Here is a 27,469-nt window from a genome sequence, read left to right as displayed (position 1 = left end):
ATGGGGTGCAAAGGAGCAAAAATAAATAAATGAATACAGTAGGTAAAGAGGTAGTTGTTTGGGCTAAATTATAGATGGGCTATGTACAGGTGCAGTAATCTATGAGCTGCTCTGACAGCTGGTGCTTAAAGCTAGTGAGGGAGATAAGTGTTTCCAGTTTCAGAGATTTATGTAGTTCGTTCCAGTCATTGGCAGCAGAGAACTGGAAGGAGAGGCGGCCAAAGGAAGAATTGGTTTTGGGGGTGACCAGAGAGATATACCTGCTGAGATATAAGGTATGACAAGTATTTTATAAGGTATGACAGTGATTAATCAGTTGTTAAAAGGTTTTATATGGTCTATGATGGGACCAGTTTTTCCCTAATCAGGTCACATGGTTTAAAAAAACTCCTGGGAAAAAAACTTCTGGCCCTGGGTTGGATGAAAACCCTGTTAAACTGCAGCTACATTATTTGTTCATATAAATGATATTTAGACTAGATTAGGAGGGGGATTTCCTCTACCCAGACACATAGACAACAACTGATAGAGAACAGCTGTAGCAACTGTAGGCCTTATAAAAAATGTACTCACATCTGTCATCACTATTATGTTGATGAATTGTTTCCAGTTAATCATTTTGGACCCAGCCAGCCCAATTTTGAATATATACAAAATTTGATCACATTCACATTTTCTCCTGACACACAAATTGACTATAAATACATAACGTTACCAATTAGTTTACCCTGACCAGATGGACAGTGTCACGACTTCCGCCGAAGTTGGCTCCCCTGCCTGTTCGGGCGGTGCTCGGCGGTCGTCGTCACCGTCCTACTAGCCGCCACCGATCCCTTTTTCGTTTGTCTGTTCGTTTTGTCTTATTAGTTTCACCTGTGTTTCTGTTTTCGGTTAATGAGCTTCCCTATATTTAGTAGGTAGACCCGCCCTTGTTTTGTGCGGGATTGTCTTTATGTTACGTGTGTGTGTTTTTAGGTAGAGGTGTATTATTTTACTATTTACTTGGCACCCTGTGTTTTGGGTTATCAAGTTGTTCTCTGCGCCCTGTATGTTTGGGCTTATCATTTTTTGTGTGCAATAGTAAAAGGAGCACTTTTCGCAAGTGGAACTCTCTGCGTCTGATTCCTTCACCCACCTAGTCCCGCGTGACAGACAGGGTGCATAGGCTGTATGCAGCTGCTCTTATTAGTAGCCTACAGTTGATCAGACTGAAAAATAGTCTTGTTTTCATCCCATACAGCATGTCAGATTTCTAATGTTTAGGTGTAGTCTAGGCTCCTGCAACATTTATGTCATGGGTTTTTGCTTGTCTGTCCGGACTAATTATGTGTTATCATCTTTGCTAAATTAACACCGGAGGAAAGTGGAAAGTATACTTGAACGCCCAAGAAAAAATGTGCTGTGTTAACCTCTCTCTTTAATCTAACTTTTAATGGATGATGCGATGGAAGCTATAAAATCATTCTGAATTATTTTCATCATCCCAGAAAAGACAGTAGAAATGTTCATTTGTTCAGCAAGTAAAGCATTGTAACTTGCAATTACCTCTGCAAGCTCCTTGTAGTTACCCTTGTTAGCGGAACTTTCCCTCTCGTCGTGTCCTCTAAAAGCAAATTATCGCATGCCCAAAAACGCAGTGGTGTTGATAAGCAGCTTGATAACATCCCTGTTTCTTCTTACTTTCTCGTTGTGTTGCGTAGTTTGAATACGCAGACCTTCGTCATAATCGATGTAGCTTTTTCCCAGAATCTTGAATCTGATGTGGGCATTTGTATGCTCCCTGCTTTTGTTTTGCCATTTAGCTAAACTATCGATGTTCTTCAGATCACTGTACCCACCTTTCGACCAAGGCTCAGACTTTCCAAAAATCAGGCAAGGCCAGCAATACAGGCGGCTTGATGAATGGCTCCCTGTTAACCAGCTAATATTTTGATACCAGGTGGTATTGAACGCCCTCACCTTTTCGTCCTTCTTCATGAAACTGATCTCAGGCAGAGGTCGACCCTGAAGGTTGTGCAATGTAACAGGAATATTTAGACTGATGGATGCCACCCGTTAGATAAAATACGGAACGGTTCCGTATTTCACTGAAAGAATAAATGTTTTGTTTTCGAGATGATAGTTTCCGGATTCGACCATATTAATGACTTAAGGCTCGTATTTCTGTGTGTTATTATGTTATAATTAAGTCTATGATTTGATAGAGCAGTCTGACTGAGCGATGGTGGACACCAGCAGGCTCGTAAGCATTCATTCAAACAGCACTTTCGTGCGTTTTGCCAGCAGCTCTGCTGTTTATGAATTCAAGCCTATCAACTCCCGAGATTAGGCTGGTGTAACCGATGTGAAATGGCTAGCTAGTTAGCGGGGTGCGCACTAATAGCGTTTCAAACGTCACTCGCTCTGAGACTTGGGAGTAGTTGTCCCCCCCTTTTTTTTAAAGGGGTGGATCAGCTTAATATTGCGGAAAGAATGTTGCTTCCAATGTAATTGTCTGCATTATTTCCAATCCCCAATATTTTTGGGGTAAATATATCCATACACGCATGCATACATATACACATATATACATACACATACCTATATAGACATACATAGTTTTTTGAAGAATATACCTTTATTATTATTCCCTGCAAACCCTACCACCGATCCCCCAATTGGAGTAAACTAATAAACACTTCTGCTTTTACCGTCAATCTATACATCTTATACACATTTTACAGACACAGTCTACTTTACAATAGTTCTCTCTTGTTTGTTCTTAGTCCTTCCTCTATTTCTGATGTCCATCCAGTTTGATTTCTATTTGTAACTGTGCTATTTCACAAAAGTTCCAAACCTATATACATATAGGTATATACAACCTATAGCCAAAAACAACTATCCAGTGTTCCAGGGTAGTTACAGGGCCGTTCAACTAAAGGTTAGGGGAACAGGGGAGAGTCCTTTTTAGATGTAGGACACACAAACCAACTGAGTGGATTTGAACTAAAGGGCATGAGAGAGTCCTGTACAGTAACTTACTTCCAATGGACCGATGAAACCAATGTGCTTTGGTCCAACTCGGACCACTCTATAGTACGTCAGCTTTCTGGAATGGCTGTGCTGCTCACGGTCTCGAGCTGAGCTGGTTACTGTTGAAGCATCCTTGAGCTTTCACCTCACATTCCTAATAACTACTAGGGTCAGGAGTGTTTTGTTTGTAACTTTATGACATGACCTGGAAGAGTCCTGGGGTCCATTCTCTCTCAGCCTCTCTCCACTTTTAGCCTGGCATCAACCTTTGTGTTTAATTGACAAACGGTGGTGGTGGACGCTCTACTTCCACAGTCCCACTGGACCAATGAGAAGACAGTAATGGGGTTGAGGGATGTGCTTCTGGCTCTGCCCCATGCAGACTCCATGATGTCAGCTTTCTGGAATGAATGGCTGTGCCACTGACTGTGATGAACTGGTGGAGCAGTTAAGAGTCTAGAGTCTCACCACCTCGCAACTAATGTCCCATTCCTAATAACCAGGTTCAGGATTTTTTGGGGGGACTTTGTGACCTGACCTGAAACAACCCTACTAGTTGTAGCCCCATAGGCTATTGACGTGGTCAGGAAATACTCATGAACATACTACAAATTGTAGAACTTATCATTTTGTTAAGTTTATTATGCAACTTCATTATAATTTCCCTTTGTATCAAAGTTCCCCAAATTCCTATGTTGATATAAATCCTTGCTTTTAGATACACCAGTGTAGCTGATGAAGTTGTAGTCGTAGTATCAAGTTGAAGTCGTGGTGCTTGTTAACCGGAGTTGTAGTGGGCATGTTAACATTTTGTTGAATATGATCCTGTGTATGAAGAGGTGTGTGTGTGTGTGTGTGTGTGTGTGTGTGTGTGTGTGTGTGTGTGTGTGTGTGTGTGTGTGTGTGTGTGTGTGATCAGTCAGCCAACAAGCCCCATCTGAATCAGACATTAACAGCCTCGCTTGCAGAGCGAGCTCGAAGCTCAGGGCTCAATTGTCTGTCGGGTCGGGGAGAGACTACTAGACAATAACTGACACCGAGGGATTCCCTCCCTGTCCGTGGGTTTGAACATCTGCAATAAGAAACTACCCCTCTCTGTAATTGACAAATAGAGGAAAAGTCTATCTTCTATGAATGGTTTTGATCAGTCCTTGTGTGTGAGTGTGAGGTCATACTGGGAGAAATGAGTCATAGTAGCCGTGTGTGAGAGAGAAGAGGCATTCACCTGTTTTACACATTACTTTGTGTGTGTGTGTTGCCCTGGCTCTCCTCGTGTGACCTGCTGGTTGAGACAATTGTTTATATCATTGTTGACTAACAAGATGTGACAATACATGATTAAAGACAACAAGAAAGATCAAAGGTTCTGGGTTCATCGGACCCAGATGCTCAATGAAGACTCTCCATTAACTAATATAAAAGTGATTACTTAGTCTATAGGAGTGTCCAGGAAACTGGCCCTACAGCATGTGGTAATGTGCTCTCCCTGTGTTTCTGTTCTAGGTGGGGAAAGACACTGTCCAGACTACGGAGGACCAGATAATGAAGAGAGATATGCCTCCAGCTTTCATCAAGTAAGTACACAAAGAACAACTCTCCTCGATTCTCAGCCCTCAAACTTTTTCACCTAATTTATTATTTACCAATCTATCCAATTTAATCATTAGTTAACGATGATGAGTTTGAACTTCTGTACTCTCTCTTTGTCCTGTTCTCTCCCTCTCTGCTATCTGCTGCAGACAGTAATGGCTGCTTGCACCCAGGCCAGCACGCAAAGGTCAGAGATGGCATGTTAAGTGCCTCAGAGTCACAGCCCTGCCCTCCCTGGTCTATTATAAATACTGCCTTAGATTGTGTCCCAAATGGCACCCTACTCCCTATATAGTGCACTTTTGACCAGGGCCCTTAGGGTTAGGGGGCTGGTAGTGGCGCCTCAGTCAGTCAGTCCTGTGCTTCCATGGTGTATTATAAACACTGTGCTGGGGTGCTGCCTGCTACTGCTAGTAAGTTGCTGGCTGCCTCATAGGCTACTATTTGCCCATGGAGGAACTCTATGGAGGGGTTCTTCACTAACGGAGAAAGCAGGAAGGAACACTGTTAGGTTTCTATATGGTCTTCCTTCCTGGACAGCTGCTCTTGCACAACCTCGACCAAAGCTAAGCCCCTAGTGAAGACTTGCTTTTAAAATGTATTTTCAGACAGTTTGTTTTCTTTGGACGTATTGATTCAATCTACACTCAGTGGCCAGTTTATTAGGTCCACCACCCCGTTCACGAAAATGGTTCACTCCTATAGACAGTGAGTCACGTGTCCGTGGCTTGCTATATAAAGCAGGCAGACGGGCATCAATGTGTTCGATTGAATGGTAGAATGGGCAAAACGAGTGACCTAAGCGACTTTGAGGGTGGTATGACCGTCGGTGCCAGGCGCACCAGTTCCAGTATCTCACAAATGGCCTGCCTCCTGGGCTTTACATGCACGACAGTGTCTAGAGTTTACTGAGAATGGTGCAACAAACAAAATACATCCAGTCAGTGGCAGTCCTATGTGTGAAAACAGCTCGTTGATGAGAGGTTGAAGGAGAATGGTAACAGGCGGGCCACAAACGGATATCGACACAGTACAACAGTGGTGTTGTAACGATCGTCTAAGGGAGGAGACCAAAACGCAGCGTGGTAAGTGTTCATTTTAATTGAATAAATAAACTGAACACTGAAACAACAAAAACCAACAAAGAGAGTGAACGAAACGAAACAGTCCTGTCTGGTGCAGACACAAAACAGAAACAACTACCCACAACACACAGGTGGAAAAAGGCTACCTAAGTATGATTCTCAATCAGAGACAACGATAGACAGCTGCCTCTGATTGAGAACCACACACGGTCAAACACAAAGAAATAGAAAGCATAGAAAAATGAACATAGAATGCAAGACATAGAATGCCCACCCCAACTCACGCCCTGACCAAACCAAAATAGAGACATAAAAAGGATCTCTAAGGTCGGGGCGTGACAGGTGTGCAGAATGTTGGCTGGGTGTTTTGGGTGGTTCGACCTGGTACCTAATAAACTGGCCACTGAGTCTATATTACCCTTTTATCATTTTGAACAGTGGTCTAACGATAAGTCACTCCCTGAATAAATTAATCATTAGGGATATACATTTTTCCTCCTCCAGTATCTCCCTCCTGAGGTCTCTTCCTACTCCACTCGATCTAGCAATAATCTGTAGCCCAGCTGCTTTGCTGTGACTCTGCGATCCCTTCTTAGCCTTTACACTCTTGTCCCGGTCACCTCCGTCTATAACTCAGTAATACAATAGGGGCTGACGGGGTCACGACGGGGTCACGGGACGCCCAACAAGTTCACGGATGAAAAGAAATTGGCAGGCGTAGGTCATAGAGGTCACGGAGGCGCGAACCCATTTGGCACCTTGATGTCACATCGTCACCCTGTCTTCATCCATCAGATACACATGCTGAAATGTGTCTCCTTAACGATATATATATCCTTCACTATAATTAGCGTGTGCATAGATCCTGGTCTGGTCCAATAATGTAGCATAGCATGGGGCTGGCTGCTGAAGGACAGTGCTGGCTGCACTAACATAACATACATAATATTATACTGAAAAAATATAAACGCAACATGTAAAGTGTTGGTCCCATCATTCATGAGCTGAAATAAAAGATCACAGAAATGTTCCATACACACAAAAAGCTTATTTCTCTCAAATTTTGTGCACAAATTTTTAGCAATTTTTCCTTTGCCAAGATAATCCATCCACCTGACAGGTGTGGAATATCAAGAAGCTGATTAAACAGCATGATCATTACACAGGTGCACCTTGTGCTGTGGACAATAAAAGGCTGCTCTTAAATGTGCTTTTTATGTCACACAACACAATGCCAAGTTTTAAGGGAGCGTGCAATTGGCATGCTGACTGCAGGAATGTCCACGAGAGCTGTTGCCAGAGAATTGAATGTTAATTTCTCTACCATAAGCCGGCAGTACGTCCAACCGACCTCAGAACTGCAGATCACGTTTAACAGCTGATCAAATCAAATCAAATCAAATGTATTTATATAGCCCTTCGTACATCAGCTGATATCTCAAAGTGCTGTACAGAAACCCAGCCTAAAACCCCAAACAGCAAGCAATGCAGGTGAAGAAGCACGGTGGCTAGGAAAAACTCCCTAGAAAGGCCAAAACCTAGGAAGAAACCTAGAGAGGAACCAGGCTATGAGGGGTGGCCAGTCCTCTTCTGGCTGTGCCGGGTGGAGATTATAACAGAACATGGCCAAGATGTTCAAATGTTCATAAATGACCAGCATGGTCAAATAATAATAATCACGAAACTGAGGAGTATTTCTGTCTGTAATAAAGCCCCTTTGTGGTGAAAAACTCATTGCAATTGGCTGGGCCTGGCTCCTAGTGGGTGGGCTTGTCTCCCAAGTGGATGGGCGTATGCCCAGACCTGTGTAATCCATAGATTAGGACCTAATGAATTTGTTTAAATTGACTGATTTCCTTATATGAACTGTAACTCAGTAAAAATGTTGAGATTGTTGCATGTTGCGTTGAAATTTTTGTTCAGTGTCGATGCATTAATAATACATAATATATGCTTTGATCTAAAGTGACTTACAGTTGAGTGCATACATTTTATATGTGACCCCAGTGGGAAGCGAACACACGGCCCTGGCGTTGCCTACACTACAAACTACACACAGACACCGCCAGCATGCAAGTGTCACTTCCCAGCACTCTTCCTGTTTTAATATGCACATACATTACCAGTTACCACAGGCTTTAAGAGACCAGCGGCAATTCTGCCTCAGCTATAATGGAAACTCAAACCGAACTTCTCTAGTCTGGCCCTTCCTGCAAACACAGTGCCTTGCCTTCCAGCACTGTGGGGGGGACGAATAATGCTAGTTCCCAGTTCCCTATTAAACAGAGGAGAAGAGTGTTTGGCCCGCTGGCTTTAGTAGGAAGTCAGGATTCTGTGGGAATTGGGACATGTCTGTCTTTGGCTTGTTGCCTGTTTCTGTGCATCGTACCGTGGGGTTGGAGGTTCGATGATATACTGCACATATGAGGCTTGGGCTATGATATCGAGCCTGCCTGTGTTTCGCTGACTAACAGGTTTCTTAAATATACTGCATCTCCTCTGCAGCAGCAGTACACACCCGAGGCCATTTTCATGAATCCTGCTCAGGGATGCTATAGTGTAAGATATATTATGAGACTAATAGAAGCTCTTCATATCGACAATGGCCTTCATCTGCTTGCCTTGCAGTATATGACTGGAGGCAGTATACTGATTTAGAACGTGAGAAAGTAGTTGTGTTTAAAACATGAAAGAGCGTTTTGTTTTTCTTTGTCGTCAGGTCAGCAGTTCCACCTAGACACACTGCTGCTATGTATAGACACTTTTATCCATGATCACTTTTAACAACAGGAGATTGGCCCTACTGGCCTGGTGCCCTACTGGCTTTTGGAGACCCTACATTATCTATGTTACATTATTGTTTAGTGGTATTGTTTTCCACTGTTCCTCTTTCCCTCTCTCAGGGTGGAGACTGCATGCACCAAGCTTGTGCAGGCAGCATCTATGTTGAAAGCAGACCCTTACTCCGTCCCCGCTCGAGATTACCTCATCGACGGCTCCCGGGGCATCCTCTCTGGCACATCGGACCTGCTGCTGACCTTCGACGAGGCTGAGGTACAGTCAAGTACAGCACCATTGGTTCTTGGAGCAGTTTAATCTCACCCTCAAACTGAACGTCTTCTAAACCACATTAATTACACACAGACAACCTGCCGTCCATCCTTGGCCATGCTCAAAATGTATTCCGGGACGAATGTGTGTTATTACAACACAGCACAGCTCAGCTCAGAAGGGTAGAGCTAGTGTCTTAAACCAGGTAGCCGTACCATCCATCCAACCCCATCCATCCTCTCTCCCCGGGGGTGAAAATCACCAGCCATCAGCTCTCATCAGGCGGTAGCAGCAGCCAGGGAGACTCGGCAGTCAGCACAGACATGCTGTTTTATCTGTTCATGCAGCTGGACTCAGGGACAGTAGCACAGTACAGTGTAGAGACATAGAATAGGGTGCATTTTGGGACTGAGCCAGGTAAGTTGTTCATAAAGCAGCACTGGGACTAGGTGAGGAGAGGCGTACAGTAACCACACACACACACACACACACACACACACACACACACACACACACACACACACACACACACACACACACACACACACACACACACACACACACACACACACACACACACACACACACACACACACACACACACAGTACACAACACATGCAGCTGGTCTGGAGCTGAAAGAGCAGGACAAAGAGACAGGAATGTCAGTAGCACAGCATTAATATCCAGTCTAAATAGCTAGACAAAATACTGTAACAACAATTAATTAGGATTTACTTTATTGGCCTGAGGGGAAATTTGTCTTGGACATTTAAGTCCAAGATAGCGTTTATGTAATATGACGTTAGCATAATCACTCTGAAAGAATCACCTTCAGCTGTGATTCACACATCATAATAAGAAGTCTTTAGCCAATGAAGATGGAGTTTAGAGTCCAAGAATGAAAGGTCTCGCATGAAACACTAGTCTAAAAAGTTGAATCTGACTTCAAATCGGATTTCCAAATCTAATTTCCACACCGAGCTGGGTGACCAAGACAATGTAGATTATTGATCCTGTTTCGTGTTGTTCTGATTAATTGCAGGTTCGTAAAATCATTCGCGTCTGCAAAGGTATCCTGGAGTACCTAACCGTGGCAGAGGTAGTGGAATCTATGGAGGACCTGATCACATACACAAAGAACCTGGGTCCAGGTCAGTCCCTTCATAGTTACATTTGCATAGGTGTTACAACCACATGTCAAAACCACATACTTTAGTTACCAATACCTGGCTACTGAGATGATATAATGCATAATAACAATAATATATGCTTTATCCATAAATGTTTGACATTACTTTTTAAATGTTATTTTGCATTTTAAAATGTATACAGACAAACAGGTAGAGGGCAAAACACAAGCTGATCCTGCATCAATCCCACCTCAACACCCTATGCTCCTGACATGATGACCTGATGTTGACTTGATGTTCTCTGCATGGATGGCATGTTGACAGGAAGTGGAAATTACGTGAGAGAAACACGTTATATAACCGATCCTTTGTTGTTGTTCCTGTCCAGGGATGACAAAGATGGCAAAGATGATTGACGAGCGACAGCAGGAGCTGACCCACCAGGAACACCGCGTGATGCTGGTCAACTCCATGAACACAGTCAAAGAGCTGCTCCCTGTACTCATCTCAGGTGAGCTTCTATTCTACTCTTCTATTGAACACAGTCAAAGAGCTGCTCCCTGTACTCATCTCAGGTGAGCTTCTATTCTACTCTTCTATTGAACACAGTCAAATAGCTGCTCCCTGTACTCATCTCAGGTGAGCTTCTACTCTATTCTATTGAACACAAAGAGCTGCTCCCTGTACTCCTCTCAGGTGAGCTTCTATTCTACTCTATTCTATTGAACACATTCAAAGAGCTTCTACCTGTACTCATCTTAGGTGAGCTTCCATTCTACTCGATTCTATTGAACACAGTCAAAGAGCTGCTCTGTGTACTCATCTCAGGTGAGCTTCTATTATATTCTATTGAACACAGTCAAAGAGCTGCTCCCTGTACTGATCTCAGGTGAGCTTCTATTCTATTCTATTAAAGACAGTCAAAGAGCTGCTCCCTGTACTCATCTCAGGTGAGCTACTATTCTATTCTATTGAACACAGTTAAAGCGTTGCTTCCTATACTCATCTCAGGTGAGCTTCTATTATATTCTATTGAACACAGTCAACGAGCTGCTCTCTCTTTTCTCTCCTAACTGTCTTTTTTTTTAAAGATCATTCATATTGGTATTCTTTATGACAGTACAGAGTGAATGTAGATTGGAAGATGAACATTAGAAGGGCATAGACAGTAAAGGTTGAGATGGGGCTGGAACCCTCGTCGCCAGTGGGTATGCAGAGTCCAGAGTCGACCTTTATACCACTAGACCAGACTCTAACACACAACTGTTTCTCTAACAGAGTAATACTGGATGTTCACAGTGGAGGTCTTCACAGGTCCGTAAAGTTGGACCCGTTCCTAAATGGAACCGGGTCTTTCCCACCCGACCCAATATGCATAATTATTTAAAAAAATAAACAGCGAACCGCTTCAAATGGACCCGAGGACAGTCAGTCCCGTTCAAAAAGGCGCGTGGAAAAACAGGCCCGTGCCAGTTAGGATCCGAGAGTAGAAAAAGAAAGGGAGAGAAAGAAACGTCAAACCGGACGCTTGGCCAAATGAGCCACGGTTGCGTGTCCTTAAACAGCCTATAACAAATTACACCAAAAAAGCATTTGTTCCGCTTTGATGTGTAGCATATTCATAACTTTATAGCCTATTGTTTTATTGGTTTTTACTTTCCTAAAACAATAATTGTCCACCTCAGGGTTCAGCTGTCAGATATTTGAGCGCTAAATGTATCAGGGCATTGCATGCATATAGGCCTATATCCCTAGGTGTCCACTGTATGATATTAATACACAAATCTATACTGTGTGTGTGTGTGTATATATATACAGTTGAAGTCGGAAGTTTACATACACTTAGGTTGGAGTCATTAAAACTAGTTTTTCAACCACTCGACTTGTTTTGGCAAGTCGGTTAGGACATCTACTTTGTGCATGGCACAAGTCATTTTTCCAACAATTGTTAGCAGACAGATAATTTCACTTATAATTCACTGTATCACATTTCAAGTGGGTCAGAAGTTTACATACACTGAGTTGACTGTGCTTTTAAACAGCTTAGAAAATTCCCGAAAATAATGTGGGAATTAGAAGCTTTAGAAGCTTCTGATAGGCTAATTGACATAATTTGAGTTAATTGGAGGTGTACCTGTGGATGTGTTTCAAGGCCTACCTTCAAACTCAGTGCCTCTTTGCTTGACATCATGGGAAAATCAAAAGACATCAGCCAAGACCTTAGAATTTTTTTTGTAGACCTCCACAAGTCTGGTTCATCCTTCGGAGCAATTTCCAAACGCCTGAAGGTACCATGTTCATCTGTACAAACAATAGTATGCAAGTATAAACACCATGGGACCACGCAGCCGTCATACCGCTCAGGAAGGAGACGCGTTCTGTCTCCTAGAGATGAACGCACTTTAGTGCGAAAAGTGAAAATCAATCCCAGAACAACAGCAAAAGGACCTTGTGAAGATGCTGGAGGAAACAGGTACAAAAGTATCTATATCCACAGTAAAACGAGTCCTTTATCGAAAGGCCGCTCAGCAAGGAAGAAGCCACAGCTCCAAAACCGCCATAAAAAGCCAGACTACGGTTTGCAACTGCACATGGGGACAAAGATCATACTTTTTGGAGGAATGTCCTTTGGTCTGATGAAACAAAAATAGAACTGTTTGGCCATAATGACCATCATGTTTGGAGGAAAAAGAGGGAGGCTTGCAAGCCGAAGAACACCATCCCAACTGTGAAGCACGGGGGTGGCAGCATCATGTTGTGTGGGTGCTTTGCTGCAGGAGGGACTGGTGCACTTCACAAAATAGATGGCATCATGAGGGAGGGAAATTATATGGATATATTGAAGCAACATCTCGACATCAGTCAGGAAGTTAAAGCTTGGTTGCAAATGGGTCTTCCAAATGGAGAATGACCCCATGCATACTTCCAAAGTTGTGGCAAAATGGCTTAAGCACAACAAAGTCAAGTTATTGGAGTGGCCATCACAAAGCCCTGACCTCAATCCTATAGAACATTTGTGGGCGGAACTGAAAAAGCATGTGCGAGCAAGGAGGCCTACAAACCTGACTCAGTTACACCAGCTCTTTCAGGAGGAATGGGCCAAAATTCACCCAACTTATTGCGGGAAGCTTGCGTAAGGCTATCCGAAACGTTTGACCCAAGTTAAACAGTTTAATGGCAATGCTACCAAATACTAATTGAGTGTATGTAAACTTCTGACCCACTGGGAATGTGATGAAAGAAATAAAAGCTGAAATAAATCATTCTCTCTACTATTATTCTGACATTTCACATTCTTCAAATAAAGTGGTGATCCTAACTGACCTACGACATGGAATATTTACTAGTGTTAAATGTAAGGAATTGTGAGAAACTGAGTTTAAATGTATTTGGCTAAGGTGTATGTAATCTTCCGACTTCAACTGTATATATAAGGACGAGAAGCTTAGGCCTATCCTATAGAGACAGAGAGAGATATCCTGGTGGCATGTTTCCAACACCGAGATGCATTTCTTTATCCTTGTCAGATAGGCTACTATTGCTATACAGAGTTAGGCTAATTTGTTAATTTCGAACATATAAAGAGGAGGGTTATATTGTTAGATTAAAGGAATAACTCTGGTAGGCCTAAAACATTCTTCCTCACCTCAAGTTCAATTGTCGGAGGCCATTGGAGCGCCAATGCGCACTGCCTTCATAGGCCTGCAGTAGCTAAAGCGTATAATAGCCACAACACACCAAACCTTCACAACATTTTCTAAACTTTATTGGGGTAATGTCAAAAGTAAAACAAGCCATTGCTTATAGGGAAAATACAAACAGGTTATTATATTGCGGCATTACAATAAGTTTATTTTTGTATCTCGGCCTGATTTTGTTTTTTCATAGTTTGAATGTAACATAGTAATTATATTATATTGCGGCAAACATGCAGTTTGTAACTTAATTTGTCCAATGAAAATGTCTCAACAGAATGAAACAAAATACTTTTTACAAACACTACATGACCAAAAGTATGTGGACACTCATCGAACAACTCGAACATCGTCTAACATCTTATTCCAAAATCATGGAACGAATCCACTAATTTGAACGGTTGTCCACATACTTTTGGTGATGTAGTGTATTTAAAGAGCTGGTTTAAACCCACAAGTTTTGAACAGGCTATATTGAAGCAATTAGGCCTCTCAACAAATGTTAGTCCCTATACCATAGGCTACTGAACAAATGACACCAATAAGCTAATGATCTTTCTTTTACAACAGGCCTACTTATAACCTATCTTAAACGAAATACCGAGCAAAACATTTTAAAAACAGTTCGAACTTAATTTAGCCATTCGAAAATGTCTCAACAGAATGAAACCAAAACACTTTTTGTATATGTAGAGAACTGGTTTGGATTCATATTAAAGCCTAAAATAATGATACATCTAATTATAATAAATCTGAAAAATAAATAAAATACAAGTTAGAAAATTGCGTCAAACCTGAAGAGTTGGCCGCGCAATTGTTCTTATCATCTTTGCCTATTACAATATTTAAACTTTCCCCATGGAAATTCCACTTCTCGACTTCTTTTCATTATACTCTTTCTCTAACTTTCATTTTACTTCAATGAAAAATGCCTCCATCTTCACAATCAACAGTAGACTAGGCCAAGGCTCCTCTCACTCACTCTCTCGCTCTCCTTAGCAGCAGGCGCATGTTAGATGAGAGGCCAGAACCAGTTTCAGCTGGCTGACACAGATAACAAGCTCACACAGTTCTCATCAACCACCTTTAAATTTACAGAGGAGGTCCTGTGGGTACATCAATTTCAATTGCACATACCCAAGACCCATGGCAATTATATCAGCTCGAACCCGATCCGAGACAAAATTTAGGACCCGGACCCGCTCGGGTCGGATCTCGGAATTTCAAGGTCTGTTGGACCCGTGAAGACCTCAAGTTCAGTTACCTATACTTACGACTATACTGCAAGTAACTAAGTGCTTGTTACTGATGGTCATTGTTGTGGTGTTACTATAGGTATCAAGATCTTTGTGACGACCAAGACGTCCGGCAGCCAGGGAGTAGAGGAGTCTCTGAAGAACAGGAACTTCACCTTTGAAAAGATGAGCGCTGAGATCAACGAGATCATTAGGGTGCTGCAGCTCACTTCCTGGGACGAAGACTCCTGGGCCAATAAGGTACATAGCTAGCTAGAACCACACTCTCAGGGTTGTCTTGGCCACTAGTGGGTGAAGTTGCTCCTAGGCACTGATCTTGGGTCAGTTGTGCATTTTCCCCACTAACGGTTAATGTTAGAATTGGGGGAAAGATGCTGTACCTGGGAGAAACTTCACCCCAGAGCTTGTTTTTGGCCCGGTCTCTCCCACACGCACACACCTTGACCCTCGAGAGCTGCTTGTCTTAGGCAGTGAAATCGCTTTGCCCAGTCACTCGCTCATTGCACCAGCTAAACAAAGCTATGTTTTTTTGTCCAGTATGAGTTCGTATGAATCTGGACTCAAATTAAAGGCTAAAAGCAAAGCAGTGACTGTCTGGGCCAAAGCTTGGTCTGCTAAACACCCACGTGCGCTCACATGCACTATACACTGTGCGCTCGCGTACATGTACAGACTCCCAGAATGCTGTGGGAGTAGAGCGCACCGCAGCCTGGACAGGTTTAAGTGTGATGCCCATTTACTGTTCATTGTTAGTAAAATTATTTTTGTTAATTTTGGATAAGCCTATTTTGAGGTGATTGATTGTCTAAAATGGCCATTTGTTACATTGCTATTTTAAGATTACTTGAGGCCACAGGCACAGGGTCCTAATTTCCATTTAAGCAGGTATGCATAGGCTCTCTCTCTCTATCTATATCTCTTTCTATCTCTCTCTCTTTCTAAACAGCAAATCACTTCCTCATCCTCGTTGTGTAGTATGGGGGCCCCGAAAAAACGTGAAAAAAGGCTCCAAAAACATATTTTTAGAAACATCAAAGCTCTCTGTATAGTGATGCAGGTCTTTAGATATTGTACACATGAAATTGTGTGATTCTGAAGCAATGTCATATTCTGTTTTGCGCGACTCTTGCCGTTTCCCCTATCCAGCTGTTTCATTCTCTGTGTAGCCTGCTGCTACAGGTAACTGCCAAAATAAAGGAAACACCAGCATAAGATTAAGGCAGCCCCCCGCACCTCTCTGATTCAGAGGGGTTGGGTTAAATGCGGAAGACACGTTTCAGTTGAAGGCATTCAGTTATACAACTGACTAAGTATCCCCCAAAGTGTCTTACTAGGGCGTTTGTCCACCAGAACAGCTTCAATGCTCCTTGGCATAGATTCTACAAGTGTCTGGAACTTCCTGTGTGGAAGCACCCCATGCTTTCAATATACTTTGTATTCCTCATTTATTCAAGCGTTTCCTTTATTTTGGCAGTTACCATTAGAATGGACAGAGAGGTGCGAATACACGATTTCATCTAAAGACCTGCATCACTATCCTGAGAGCATTTCTGTTTCTGAAAGGAAGTATTTGGGTGTTTTTGGAGCCTTTGTTCTTGTTTTTTCAGGGCCCCAAAAACAAGTGAAATTACAAAAATGTGTCTAAACCCTTCAACAATAAAAAATAGAGATTTGGTTGTAAAGAAATAACTTCTCCTTTAACTCTTTCTGACCACCACTCTGCCTGCTTAGCATGCCCAGTCAGTCTCAACCGGCTGTATTTCTTTCCCATGTCACCCCACTCTCCACTCTGAATGACTTCTTCTTTACTAAGCTTCTTACTATTTTTACGTTGCCTCTTTTTTCCCGTTGGTCTTGGTTGGTATGTCTGGTTAAACATTTGTATTTGTTTTGTTCTTCCTTTCTTTTTACCCCCCCCCCCCCCCTCCCCTCCCTGTAGAAGGTAAGCCTACCTTTTTCGCCCCCTACCTACCTTGTTGTGCATTCGGACGCAGCATGTTTGATAGCTAGAGTTGCAAGATTCCTGGAACTTTCACGAAATTCCCTGGTTTTCCCGAAATCGCAGTTGGAGGATTCCCGGAATCAGGAGGGAAACAGCGGGAAAGCCGAAATCTTCCAACCATGGTTTCCTAAAAACCAAGGAATTTATTGAACTGTCCAGGAATTTTGCAACCTTACTGATAGATCTCTGTCTGTGTGCTGACATGATGATGATGACGATGACAGTTTGTGCCATGTGGTTGTCCATGTGTGCTTTTGTGTAGTAGATCAGTGCTAAGGTAAAACTATGAGTGCTACTGTAGTAGATACGCTATCTAGGTGAGTGTGAGATGTTGCCTTATGCTAGATGCAGCATAAGCAATGATAATGGAATGGAATTACACATTTGGGGAAAATGTGCAGCAAGTTCTAAAAATGTTCGCAGTTGTTTTACTTTACTTTAAAGGGATAATTCAGGATTTTGGCAATGAGGCCCTTCGTCTACTTTCCCAGAGTCAGGTGAACTCGTGGATATCATTTTTATGTCTTTGAATGCGGTTTGAAGGAAGTGGCTAGCTAGCTCTAGCACAATTGCTGACTAGCATGCTAGCAGATACCTATAGACTTCCAGTCATTGTGCTAATGCTAGTTAGCATTGGCTCGCGAAACTACCTTGCAACTTCCTTCATACTGGACACAGAAACAAAATTGGGATCCACAAGTTCATCTGACTCTGGGGATAGATAAACTAGATAAAGGGCCTCATTGCAAAAATCCCTAAAATATCCCTTTAACAAGCAATGTTTTTCTTGATTTTCTTGGGGGGGTTGTTTTGTTTTTGCAAGTTTGACATAACACATAAACAGCTGACCTGAGTGCCCTTCTCCTATAGATGCCAGTAGTAGGATGTCCTTTAGGTGTCTTATTGATCCATAGCACTATGGAGTCATGTCAAATGGATCTTTTATTCAACGTTCCAGTAAGATTAGGGGCCAGTTTCTGGAACACAGGTTAAGCCTATTCCTGGACATAAAAGTACTTTCAAATGAGATTCTTCATTGAACATGCTTTTTAGTCCAGGTTTATTCTGGGAAACTGTCCTTAGGCAGTGTAAATTAATGCTGATCTGTGTAGTAATAATGTACATATCTTGCACTATATTTTTACCCATGGGAGAATGGCACTCAAATCATCAAGTGGTCAAAAAAATTGACTGATTCCAGGACTGCGCTAGTGTCAGTGTGTAAAAACAGTGGTTCTTTGCTCACATATCTAGCTAGCTAGGTTCCTTAAATGATCTAATGTCCTCTCACCTTACATGATCCCCAATACTAATAATCCCCAACGCAAGGGCCTCTCACTGGATGGATGGAGTGTACTGTTAGAGAGTGTGTGTTTACTTGTGTTGTGAAAGGATTGGTTTGTCAAACCACCTGTCCACTTCTCAGGCTGGCTTCACCACTTGGTAAAGTAAACCTTGAATGCATTCCAAATTATACACTATTCCCTATATAGTGCACTACTTTTGACCTGGGCATATAGGGAAGCTAGGGTGCCATTTGCGACATAGTCGTAGTGACATCAATCCTCACCTTATTGTTTTACTTCATGTTTCTTTTATCTATTTATTTTTATTTCACTATTTGAGTGCCATTCTTGACTTTGCTCAATCTTCCGTTTTTAAAGGTAGACTCAGCAAAATGACTTCGCCACTAGCAGCACCAGAGATATTGAGATGCAACACTTCGCTCTCACGTAGTCACACACAATCCCGGCGCATGTGCACGGGTTCACTTCAGACTGTATACAGCGTGGTAGCCAGGGCACCAAACCAGCAGAGAAGTTGAGCCTCGTGCACTCAGGGAGCAGTTGTTGTTCTTGTTCAATGGCAGAACGGACAATTTTTTTTATTTTTTTTATTCAACTCACCAGCTCTTGCATTAGAACCATCAACCTTTCAGTTACTAGCCCAACTCTCTAAACCGCTAGGCTAATATTGGTTCAGTGATGCAGTAGAGACTAGACAGTAGACGTACAGTATTAATATAGCATAGATCTGTATTGTCCCTGAAGGACAAATGCCAAGGCTTTAATCTCATGGGTGGTGGGATCAGAGAGAACATCCACTTGTGGATGTCCTTTATGGAGTAAAAAGTAATAAACTGCATAAGGCCATTCAAAGGACATACAAGAACACTAGCCTATCACTCAACCCTCAACCAAGGTCCTGTGTGGCTTAGTTGATAGAGCATGGTGCTTGTAATGCCAGGGTTGTGGGTTCGATTCTAATGGGAGAGCAGTACGAAAATATATGTACTCACCCCTGTAAGTCACTCTGGATAAGCACATTGGCTAAAAAGAAAAATGTAACCATCACTCTGCCACATGTTGTGTAGAACTCAGCTTTGTTTCAACACCATTCAAGCCATCTCTTGACTTGGACAAATTGTTATATTTACTCCGATTGAGGTACAATGTCACAGTCGATTGGCTTTTTATGATGTGAAACAACACCCCACACCCATATTGACGGTTGTGTCCCATATGACACCCTAGTCACTATACAGTGAATGTACTAAACATTAAGAATGCCTGCTCTTTCCATGAACCCAGCTGAAAGCTGTGATCCCTTATTGATGTCACCTGTTAAATCCACTTCAGTCAGTGTAGATGAAGGGGAGAAGACAGGTTAAAGAAGGATTTTCAAACCTTGAGACAATTGAGACATGGATTGTGTGTGTGTGTGTACCATTCAGAGGGTGATTGGGCAAGACAAAATGTTTAAGTGCCTTTGAACGTGTTATGGTAGTAGGTGCCAGGCATTTGTGTCAAGAACTGCAACGCTGATGGGTTTTTAATGTTCAACAGTTTCACGTGTGTGTCAAGAATGGTCTACCACCCAAAGGACATCCTGCCAACTTGACACAACTGGGGGAAGTATTGGAGTCATGGGCCAGCATCCCTGTGGAACGCTTTCGACACCTTGTAGAGTCCATGTCCCGAGGAATTGAGGCTGTTCTGAGGGGAAAAGAGGGTGAAACTCAATATTAGAAAGGTATTCTTAATGTTTTGTACACACAGTATAATGTGTAGTACTTTTCACCATGGCCCATAGTGGTGAAGAGGAGAAGTCTACCGTGTCCGGACGTGACTTCACTATTAACTTTATGGATTCAGGTTCACTCAAGCACAGTGGCACAACTTTGGTTTTAGAAGTGGGGGGGCATCACATTTTTATCCAGTCGGATAAACACTATAAACAGCCTACCTGACCACTCGGAGGTGTCTGCATGGTCCTAAAGCACACCGTTGCCTCGTTTTGTATCACATTTCAATGATAAAACTGGGTGGGACAAAATGCAATTTCAGACATGCCCCCCCATGTCCCCAGTGACAGTTGCGCCCCTGCTCAAACATCTTTTTAAGCTTTGTTTTACTTTTGACAGTTACAGCTGATTTCGGGATTGTATACCGATTCGCTTCAGTCTCTGAATTGTTTAATCTAACTTTTTGCCACCAACTCCTGATATCAGGGCATAAAAACAAAAATTTGTGGGCCTCCCGGGTGGCGCAGTGATCTAGGGCACTGCATCGCAGCGCTAGCTGTGCCACCAGAGACTCTGGGTTCGCGCCCAGGCTCTGTTGCAGCCGGCCGCGACCGGGAGGTCCGTGGGGCGAAGCACAATTGGCCTAGAGTCGTCCGGGTTAGGGAGGGTTTGGCCGGTAGGGATAAACTTGTCTCATCGTGCTCCAGCGACTCCTGTGGCGGGCCGGGCGCAGTGCGCGCTAACCAAGGTAGCCAGGTACACGGTGTTTCCTCCGACACATTGGTGCGGCTGGCTTCCAGGTTGGAGGTGCGCTGTGTTAAGAAGCAGTGCGGCTTGGTTGGGTTGTGTTTCGGAGGACGCATGGCTTTCGACCTTCGTCTCTCCCGAGCCCGTACGGGAGTTGTAGCGATGAGACAAGATAGTAATTACTAACAATTGGATACCATGAAATTGGGGAGAAAAGGGGGTAAAATAAAATAAAAATATATAAATAAAAATAAACATTTGTGAACTGCATTAGCCTAGTTAGTGCGCATGTGCGCCCAGCTATGTCCTGTCCCGAGCTTGTTTTCCCTGGCTAAACTATCTGGCTAGCTGAACTATGCAAGGTTTTGTTGTCATTGCCAGGCTTCATAAATACTGCAACCTTAACTTCAAAACTCCTTTGCTAGTTATACAAGCATGTAACTAAGAAATTAGCTGGAAAGAAACTTGAAAATGATATATTGTTTTGTTGAATAGTCATGACTGGTTTGAGCTATCTGTCGTGTCGTAAGACAAAGGTGGCGATGGATATCATTGTTACTTAACGCAGATCCAAGTTCATTTTTGAGATCCACCGACGACATTGGCATAGGTGAACGTTTCTGACTGGTCTTGGAACTGTGATAACAGGCAGCCTTTCCCCGCTTGGCTCAATGAGATATGTAGTGATTTTGCCAACACAGCCAGATATGTAAACAGTCTTGTACCCTTAACCTTTTTTTAAACTGACTATAGTATTTGTTGACTAAATCTGACTTTGTTAGTTTAATGAGTAATCCAGGACTGTCACGAGTTAATTGACACAAGAAAACTATACAGAGTGCCAGTGGCTACAATGAATGGCTAAATGACTTCCGGGCAGGAAGGGTCCAAGGAGCTCCTCCTCAACACTGTATAGGGCTCTGGTCAAAAGTAGTGCACTATGTAGGGATAGGGTGCCATTTGGGACTCGACAAAAGAATGGAAAGTGATTTGATTTGAACAGCATGTGCACTTTTACAGTTGTGTCTTGCTGTCAGAGCTTAACCTTGCATTTGAGGTACAGATGTGTGTGTGACAGCTTTTTGCAGGTTTGTTGTGTGTACTGTAATGGTAGTAATCATGGAGATTACATGTCTTTTCCCTATGTAACTATGTAACGTCATGATCCGTGTGTTCATCTGTGTGAATGCCGAGCCCATCAGTCATCATCACATTAATGAATTCCCCAAGCAGTTACTGTATGAGATCACTATTCCAACCCTGTTCAAACTCCAAACACATGCTGGAATATCTGGCTCATTGACAGATAGACCATTAGCTGACTCCGAAGACATACAGTAAACTACAGAAGGGTTACGCTAAAAAGGAATGATCATTAGGGACATTACCTAATTTTAGACATTGCACAAATTATTTGAACAAATCTTTGTGTATGTCAAATTGTGACCTTGGAACTATAAGTTTCTGTCTGACATTTTGGTCAAAAATGTGTTATTCACAGAGTTGCTCTTTAGATGGTCCTTTTAAATGTATTTATTTTTGTCAATTTACTATAAGAAAAATTACATCTGAAAGTTCTATCTGCGCAAACACCTTTTAACTTGGTGCTGTAAGGTTCTATCTGCAATCCAATCACACAATGCTGAGCTGTCAATCACAAATAATTGTATGTAAGATTATATAGTTATTAAGTCATGAAAGAGGAAGTCACAAAACAGTTCTGAGATCTGGGACTTCAAAAATATTAATTATCTCAAAACTATACATTTTGCATATAGAACCTTATAGTGCAAAGTTCTTGATTATTCATATCATAAGTTCTGGTCTTTTTCAATTACTTAGATTTTTTTCACCACTTTTTCAGAAGAATGGCCATAATGTAACCTCTTTATGGTAAAAATAATTAAATACAGGTGCCTTAAAACAGGGTTTCCCAAATGCAGTTCTGGGGCCACCCTGAGTGCACATTATGTTTTTTTCCCTAGCACTACACAACTGATTCAAATAATCAATGGTTGATGATGAGTTGGTTATTTGAATCAGCTGTGTAGGGCTAGGACAAAAAACAAAACATAGACCTGGGGGGACTGAGTTTAGGAAACCCGGTCTTAGAGCATGTTTAAGGCCCTTAGTGGAGACATTGCTGTTTTTGTCTTTTCATCTTGTTCTATATAAATATGAAAACCTCCATGGAAAGAGTATTTCACAAAAAGTACAAACTTACCACATTTTATCGATTAATACAAAGTAGTTTACTGACTTTGGGTGTCAGATACCAGAAAATGATATCAGTTTACTCATCGAGTGCTAAGCTTTAGCAATGTTGCTAGTTCTCCATAGAATATAGCGCATTTGCCATTTGCCAGAACTATCGCTTTAACAAATGTGTGATGACCATAAGAAAGAAGGAAGGGTACTTTTATTTATTTAATCATTAAATGTTTATACTTTTCTATTGAAATTGAAATAATTTTAACATTCTCTGCCAGATAGAATCTTATGGCTGATCCCAGATTGACATTTCAGAGCCATAAGGTTCTATCTGCGATTGCACTCTCCTAAAATAACTCATTTATAAATGTCTTAGGATTTTGATACTCTGTACTTTATGTACCTTTAAGCTGAGTGTCTTAATGGTTTATGGAAGAATAATTCACTACAAGACAGTTCTGAGATCTGGGATATGAAAACTTTGATGTTCAATATCTCAGAACTATGCTTTGCACAGATAGAACCTTATAGTCCCAAGGTCTCAAAATGCTGTAATACAAAGTCTTAATTGTAGTCAATCAATCTTTTTCAAATGTGTATTTTTGGGGAGGTTCTAGACTGGGAGGTTCTTTGTTATTCATCCGTGTTATCTCTTTTAACCCTGTTGTTGACACTAAAGGATACAGAGGCCATGAAGAGAGCTCTGGCACTCATCGACTCTAAGATGACCCAGGCCAAGAGCTGGCTGGGGGATCCCAACGCCCAACAAGGTAACAGAGACTGGTCTTCCCAGTGGCTTAATATACCAGGGCCGTGTTCATTAGGGCAGTGGTTTTCAAACCTCTCCTTGAGGACCCCCAGACATTAAACTATTTTGTTGTAGTCTGAACTAGCTCACCATATTCATGTAATCAAGGGCTTGATTATTAATTAACAAGTAGAATTAGGTGTGCTAGTTCTGGAATAGTTCATATATACAGTTGAAGTCAGAAGTTTACATACACTTAGGTTGGTGTCATTAAAACTCGTTTTTCAACCACTCCACAAATTTCTTGTTAACAAACTATAGTTTTGGCAAGTTCGGTTAGGACATCTACTTTGTGCATGACCCAAGTAATTTTTCCAACAATTGTTTACAGACAGATTATTTCACTTATAATTCAATGTATCATAATTCCAGTGGGTCAGAAGTTTACATACACTAAGTTGACTGTGGCTTTTAAACAGCTTGGAAAATTCCAGAAAATGATGTCATGGCTTTAGAAGCTTCTGATAGGCTAATTGACATCATTTGAGTCAATTGGAGGTGTACCTGTGGATGTATTTCATGGCCTACCTTCAAACTCAGTGCCTCTTTGCTTGACATCATGGGAAAATCAAAAGACATCAGCCAAGACCTCAGAAAAAAATCTGGTTCATCCTTGGGAGCAATTTCCAAACGCCTGAAGGTACCACGTTCATCTGTACAAACAATAGTACGCAAGTATAAACACCATGGGACCACGCAGCCATCATACCTCTTAGGAAGGAGACGCGTTCTGTCTCCTAGAGATGAACGTACTTTGGTGTGAAAAGTGCAAATCAATCCCAGAACAACAGCAAAGGACCTTGTGAAGATGCTGGAGGAAACAGGTACAAAAGTATCTATATCCACAGTAAAACGAGTGCTATATTGACATAACCTGAAAGGCCGCTCAGCAAGGAAGAAGCCACTACTCCAAAACCGCCATAAAAAGCCAGACTATGGTTTGCAACTGCACATGGGGACAAAGATCGTACATTTTGGAGAAATTTCCCCTGGTCTGATGAAACAAAAATATAATTGTTTGGCCATAAGGACCATTGTTATGTTTGGAGGAAAAAGGGGGAGGCTTGCAAGCCAAAGAACACCATCCCAACCGTGAAGCACGGGGGTGGCAGCATCATGTTGTGTGGGTGCTTTGCTGCAGGAGGGACTGGTGCACTTCACAAAATAGATGGCGTCATGAGGAAAGAAAATTGTGGATATATTGAAGCTACATCTCAAGACATCAGTCAGGAAGTTAAAGCTTGGTCGCAAATGGGTCTTCCAAATGGAGAATGACCCCAAGCATACTTCCAAAGTTGTGGCAAAATGGCTCAAGGACAACAAAGTCAAGGTATTGGAATGGCCATCACAAAGCCCTGACCTCAATCCTATAGAACATTTGTGGGCGTGTGCGAGCAAGGAGGCCTACAAACCTGACTCAGTTACACCAGCTCTGTCAGGAGGAATGGGCCAAAATGCACCCAACTTATTGTGGGAAGCTTGTGGAAGGCTACCAGAAACATTTGACCCAAGTTAAACAATTTAAAGGCAATGCTACCAAATACTAATTGAGTGTATGTAAACCTCTGACCCACAAGGAATGTGGTGAAAGAAATAAAAGCTGAAATAAATGATTCTCTCTACATTCTCTCTACATTTCACATTCTTAAAAAAAGTGGTGATCCAAACTGACCTAAGACAGGGCGTTTTTACTGGGATTAAATGTCAGGAATTGTGAAAAACTGAGTTTAAATGTATTTGGTATGGTGTATGTAAACTTCCGACTTTAACTGTATATGGAATGGCTGGGGGTACCCGAGGAGAGGTTTGAAAACCTCTGCATTTGGGCAATCTGTAGCGCATTGTTTTTCAATTAAAAACTAAAACAATCTGTTTTATTGGAGTGTAAGTAGTTTCTCCCTGTATCAGTCTGTTTCCTTCTGATTGGCGCCAATTGAACAATGCAGTTGTCCTTTTTCTCTAGGTTGTAAGTAACATTTGTCTTGCCGTGGTCTCTGTCTCCTGGTGATCAGGGGATGCAGGAGAACAGGCCATCCGTCAGATCCTGGATGAGGCTGGGAAGGTGGGAGAGCTTTGTGCTGGGAAGGAGCGGAGGGATATCCTGGGCACTGCCAAAACCCTGGGCCAGATCACTGACCAGGTGTCTGAGATGAGGGCCAGGTACAGTACATGTACAGTAATAATATATGCCGTTTATCAGATGCTTTTATCCAAAGCGGCTTACAGTCATACGTGCATACATTTTATGTATGGGTGGCCCCGGGAATCAAACCCACAATCCTAGCATTGCAAGTGCCATGCTCTACCAATTAACCATACATACGGTCGCTAGTGAAAGTCTACACACCCCTTGCACATTCTTCACATTTTGCTGCCTTAAAGTTAATTCTAAAAAATTATTAATTTTGATATTTTCCTATCCACAAGTTACTCCACATTTCCAAAATGAAAGAAAAACTATAGGGAAAAAATGACAAAAAAATACAAAATGAGGATGCATTGATTGTGTATGACTTCACACCCAAGAGGACGGACGCCTGTAGCGTCCGTCCTCTTGGTGGAAGCACTTTTAGCAGCCATTACAGTTATGAATAATTTTTAATACGATTTTACCAACCTTGCACAACTCTTAGGGCAACTTATCCATTGTTTTTGTAAACATTTCTCAAGCTCATGTAACTGGTGTGAAATGGCTAGCTATTTAGCAGTGCATGCTAGTTACGTTTCAATCGGTAATGTCACTGGCTCTGAGACCTTGAAGTAGTTGTGCCCACAACCAAGGGCTGTGGCTTGGTTGCTGAAGAGAAGGAGGTCAAAGGGGGGTGAGTGTAACTGGTGTGAAATGGCTAGCTAGTTAGTGGTGTGTGCTAATCCACCCAGTGACAACAAAGCTACAGGCGTCCTTCCTGACTCAGTTGCCGGAGAGGAAGGAAACCGCTCAGGGATTTCACCGTGAAGCCAATGATGACTTTAAAACAGTTAGAGTTTAATGGCTGTGATAGGAGAAACTGAGGATGGATCAACAACATTTGTAGTCACTCCACAATACTAACCTAAATGACAGAGCGAAAAGAAGGAAGCCTGTACAGAATAAAAAATATTCCAAAACATGCATCCTGTTTGCAATAAGGCACTAAAGTAAATCTGCAAAAGTATATATATAGGGAATGGGATACCATTTGAAACACAGCCTGTGATCAATCAGTGGGAGAAAGTAACCTACAAAGTGGTAAGCTTATTACAGGGGATTATAGTGTGTTAGACTGTAACTGATTCCCCTCCGATCAGATCTCACAGTGGCTGGGGACACGCACTGAGTCATGCTGCCAGATTAAAAGCAGCTTTCCTCACTTAATGCATAATCTAGTTAAACCCCCGACCTGAATGAGTTACTGTCTGCTGTTAACTGGAAAGGCCTCTGGAAGTGGAGACAATAAGATCGGGAAAAAATGATATTATTGTTCAAGTATTTCATCCCATATGAGACAGTGAACAGGAAGTTAAACAGCAGGAGGGCAAGAGGTACAGAACATGTTAGTCAATGAAATATTTCCTCAGTCAGTTTTGAGTTTTCTGTCTTTCCATCAGAATGACTAACACTATGAACAAGATTTCCTTTTCCACACGCAGGTATTGTTCCCTACGCAAGTTGATGTTTATTGTCATCAATCTTGCCCTGAGCGATTTCCACTGGATGGGCCAGCTGCAAAGTCAAAATGTGCTTTATTGTAAAAATTCCTGAAAAAACTAAAATTAGCTTTTTGGTCTTAATTTAAGGTTAGGCATTAGGGTTAGCAGTATGGTTAAGGTTAGGATTAAGAATAGTAAAACAACACATTTCACTGCACTTGTT

General features: G+C 42.1%; 1 protein-coding gene across 1 annotated transcript in view; it reads left to right on the top strand.

The window, feature by feature from the left end:
• Nucleotides 1–27,469, top strand: part of LOC120046740 (vinculin) — a 62,131-nt gene that overhangs the window by 23,159 nt on the left and 11,503 nt on the right. Inside the window, exons 2-8 of the mRNA XM_038992210.1 lie at nucleotides 4,519–4,589; nucleotides 8,594–8,744; nucleotides 9,785–9,893; nucleotides 10,261–10,383; nucleotides 14,903–15,063; nucleotides 23,488–23,578; nucleotides 25,629–25,776. Coding sequence (XP_038848138.1) covers nucleotides 4,519–4,589; nucleotides 8,594–8,744; nucleotides 9,785–9,893; nucleotides 10,261–10,383; nucleotides 14,903–15,063; nucleotides 23,488–23,578; nucleotides 25,629–25,776 — 854 coding nt within the window. The remainder of the gene's footprint in view (nucleotides 1–4,518; nucleotides 4,590–8,593; nucleotides 8,745–9,784; nucleotides 9,894–10,260; nucleotides 10,384–14,902; nucleotides 15,064–23,487; nucleotides 23,579–25,628; nucleotides 25,777–27,469) is intronic.

Source organism: Salvelinus namaycush, chromosome 4, assembly GCF_016432855.1.
Source record: "Salvelinus namaycush isolate Seneca chromosome 4, SaNama_1.0, whole genome shotgun sequence".
In the NCBI taxonomy this organism is placed as follows: Eukaryota; Metazoa; Chordata; class Actinopteri; order Salmoniformes; family Salmonidae; genus Salvelinus; species Salvelinus namaycush.
The sequence above is the reverse complement of the archived record's forward strand: the minus strand, read 5'-3'. Positions and strand labels throughout refer to the sequence as shown.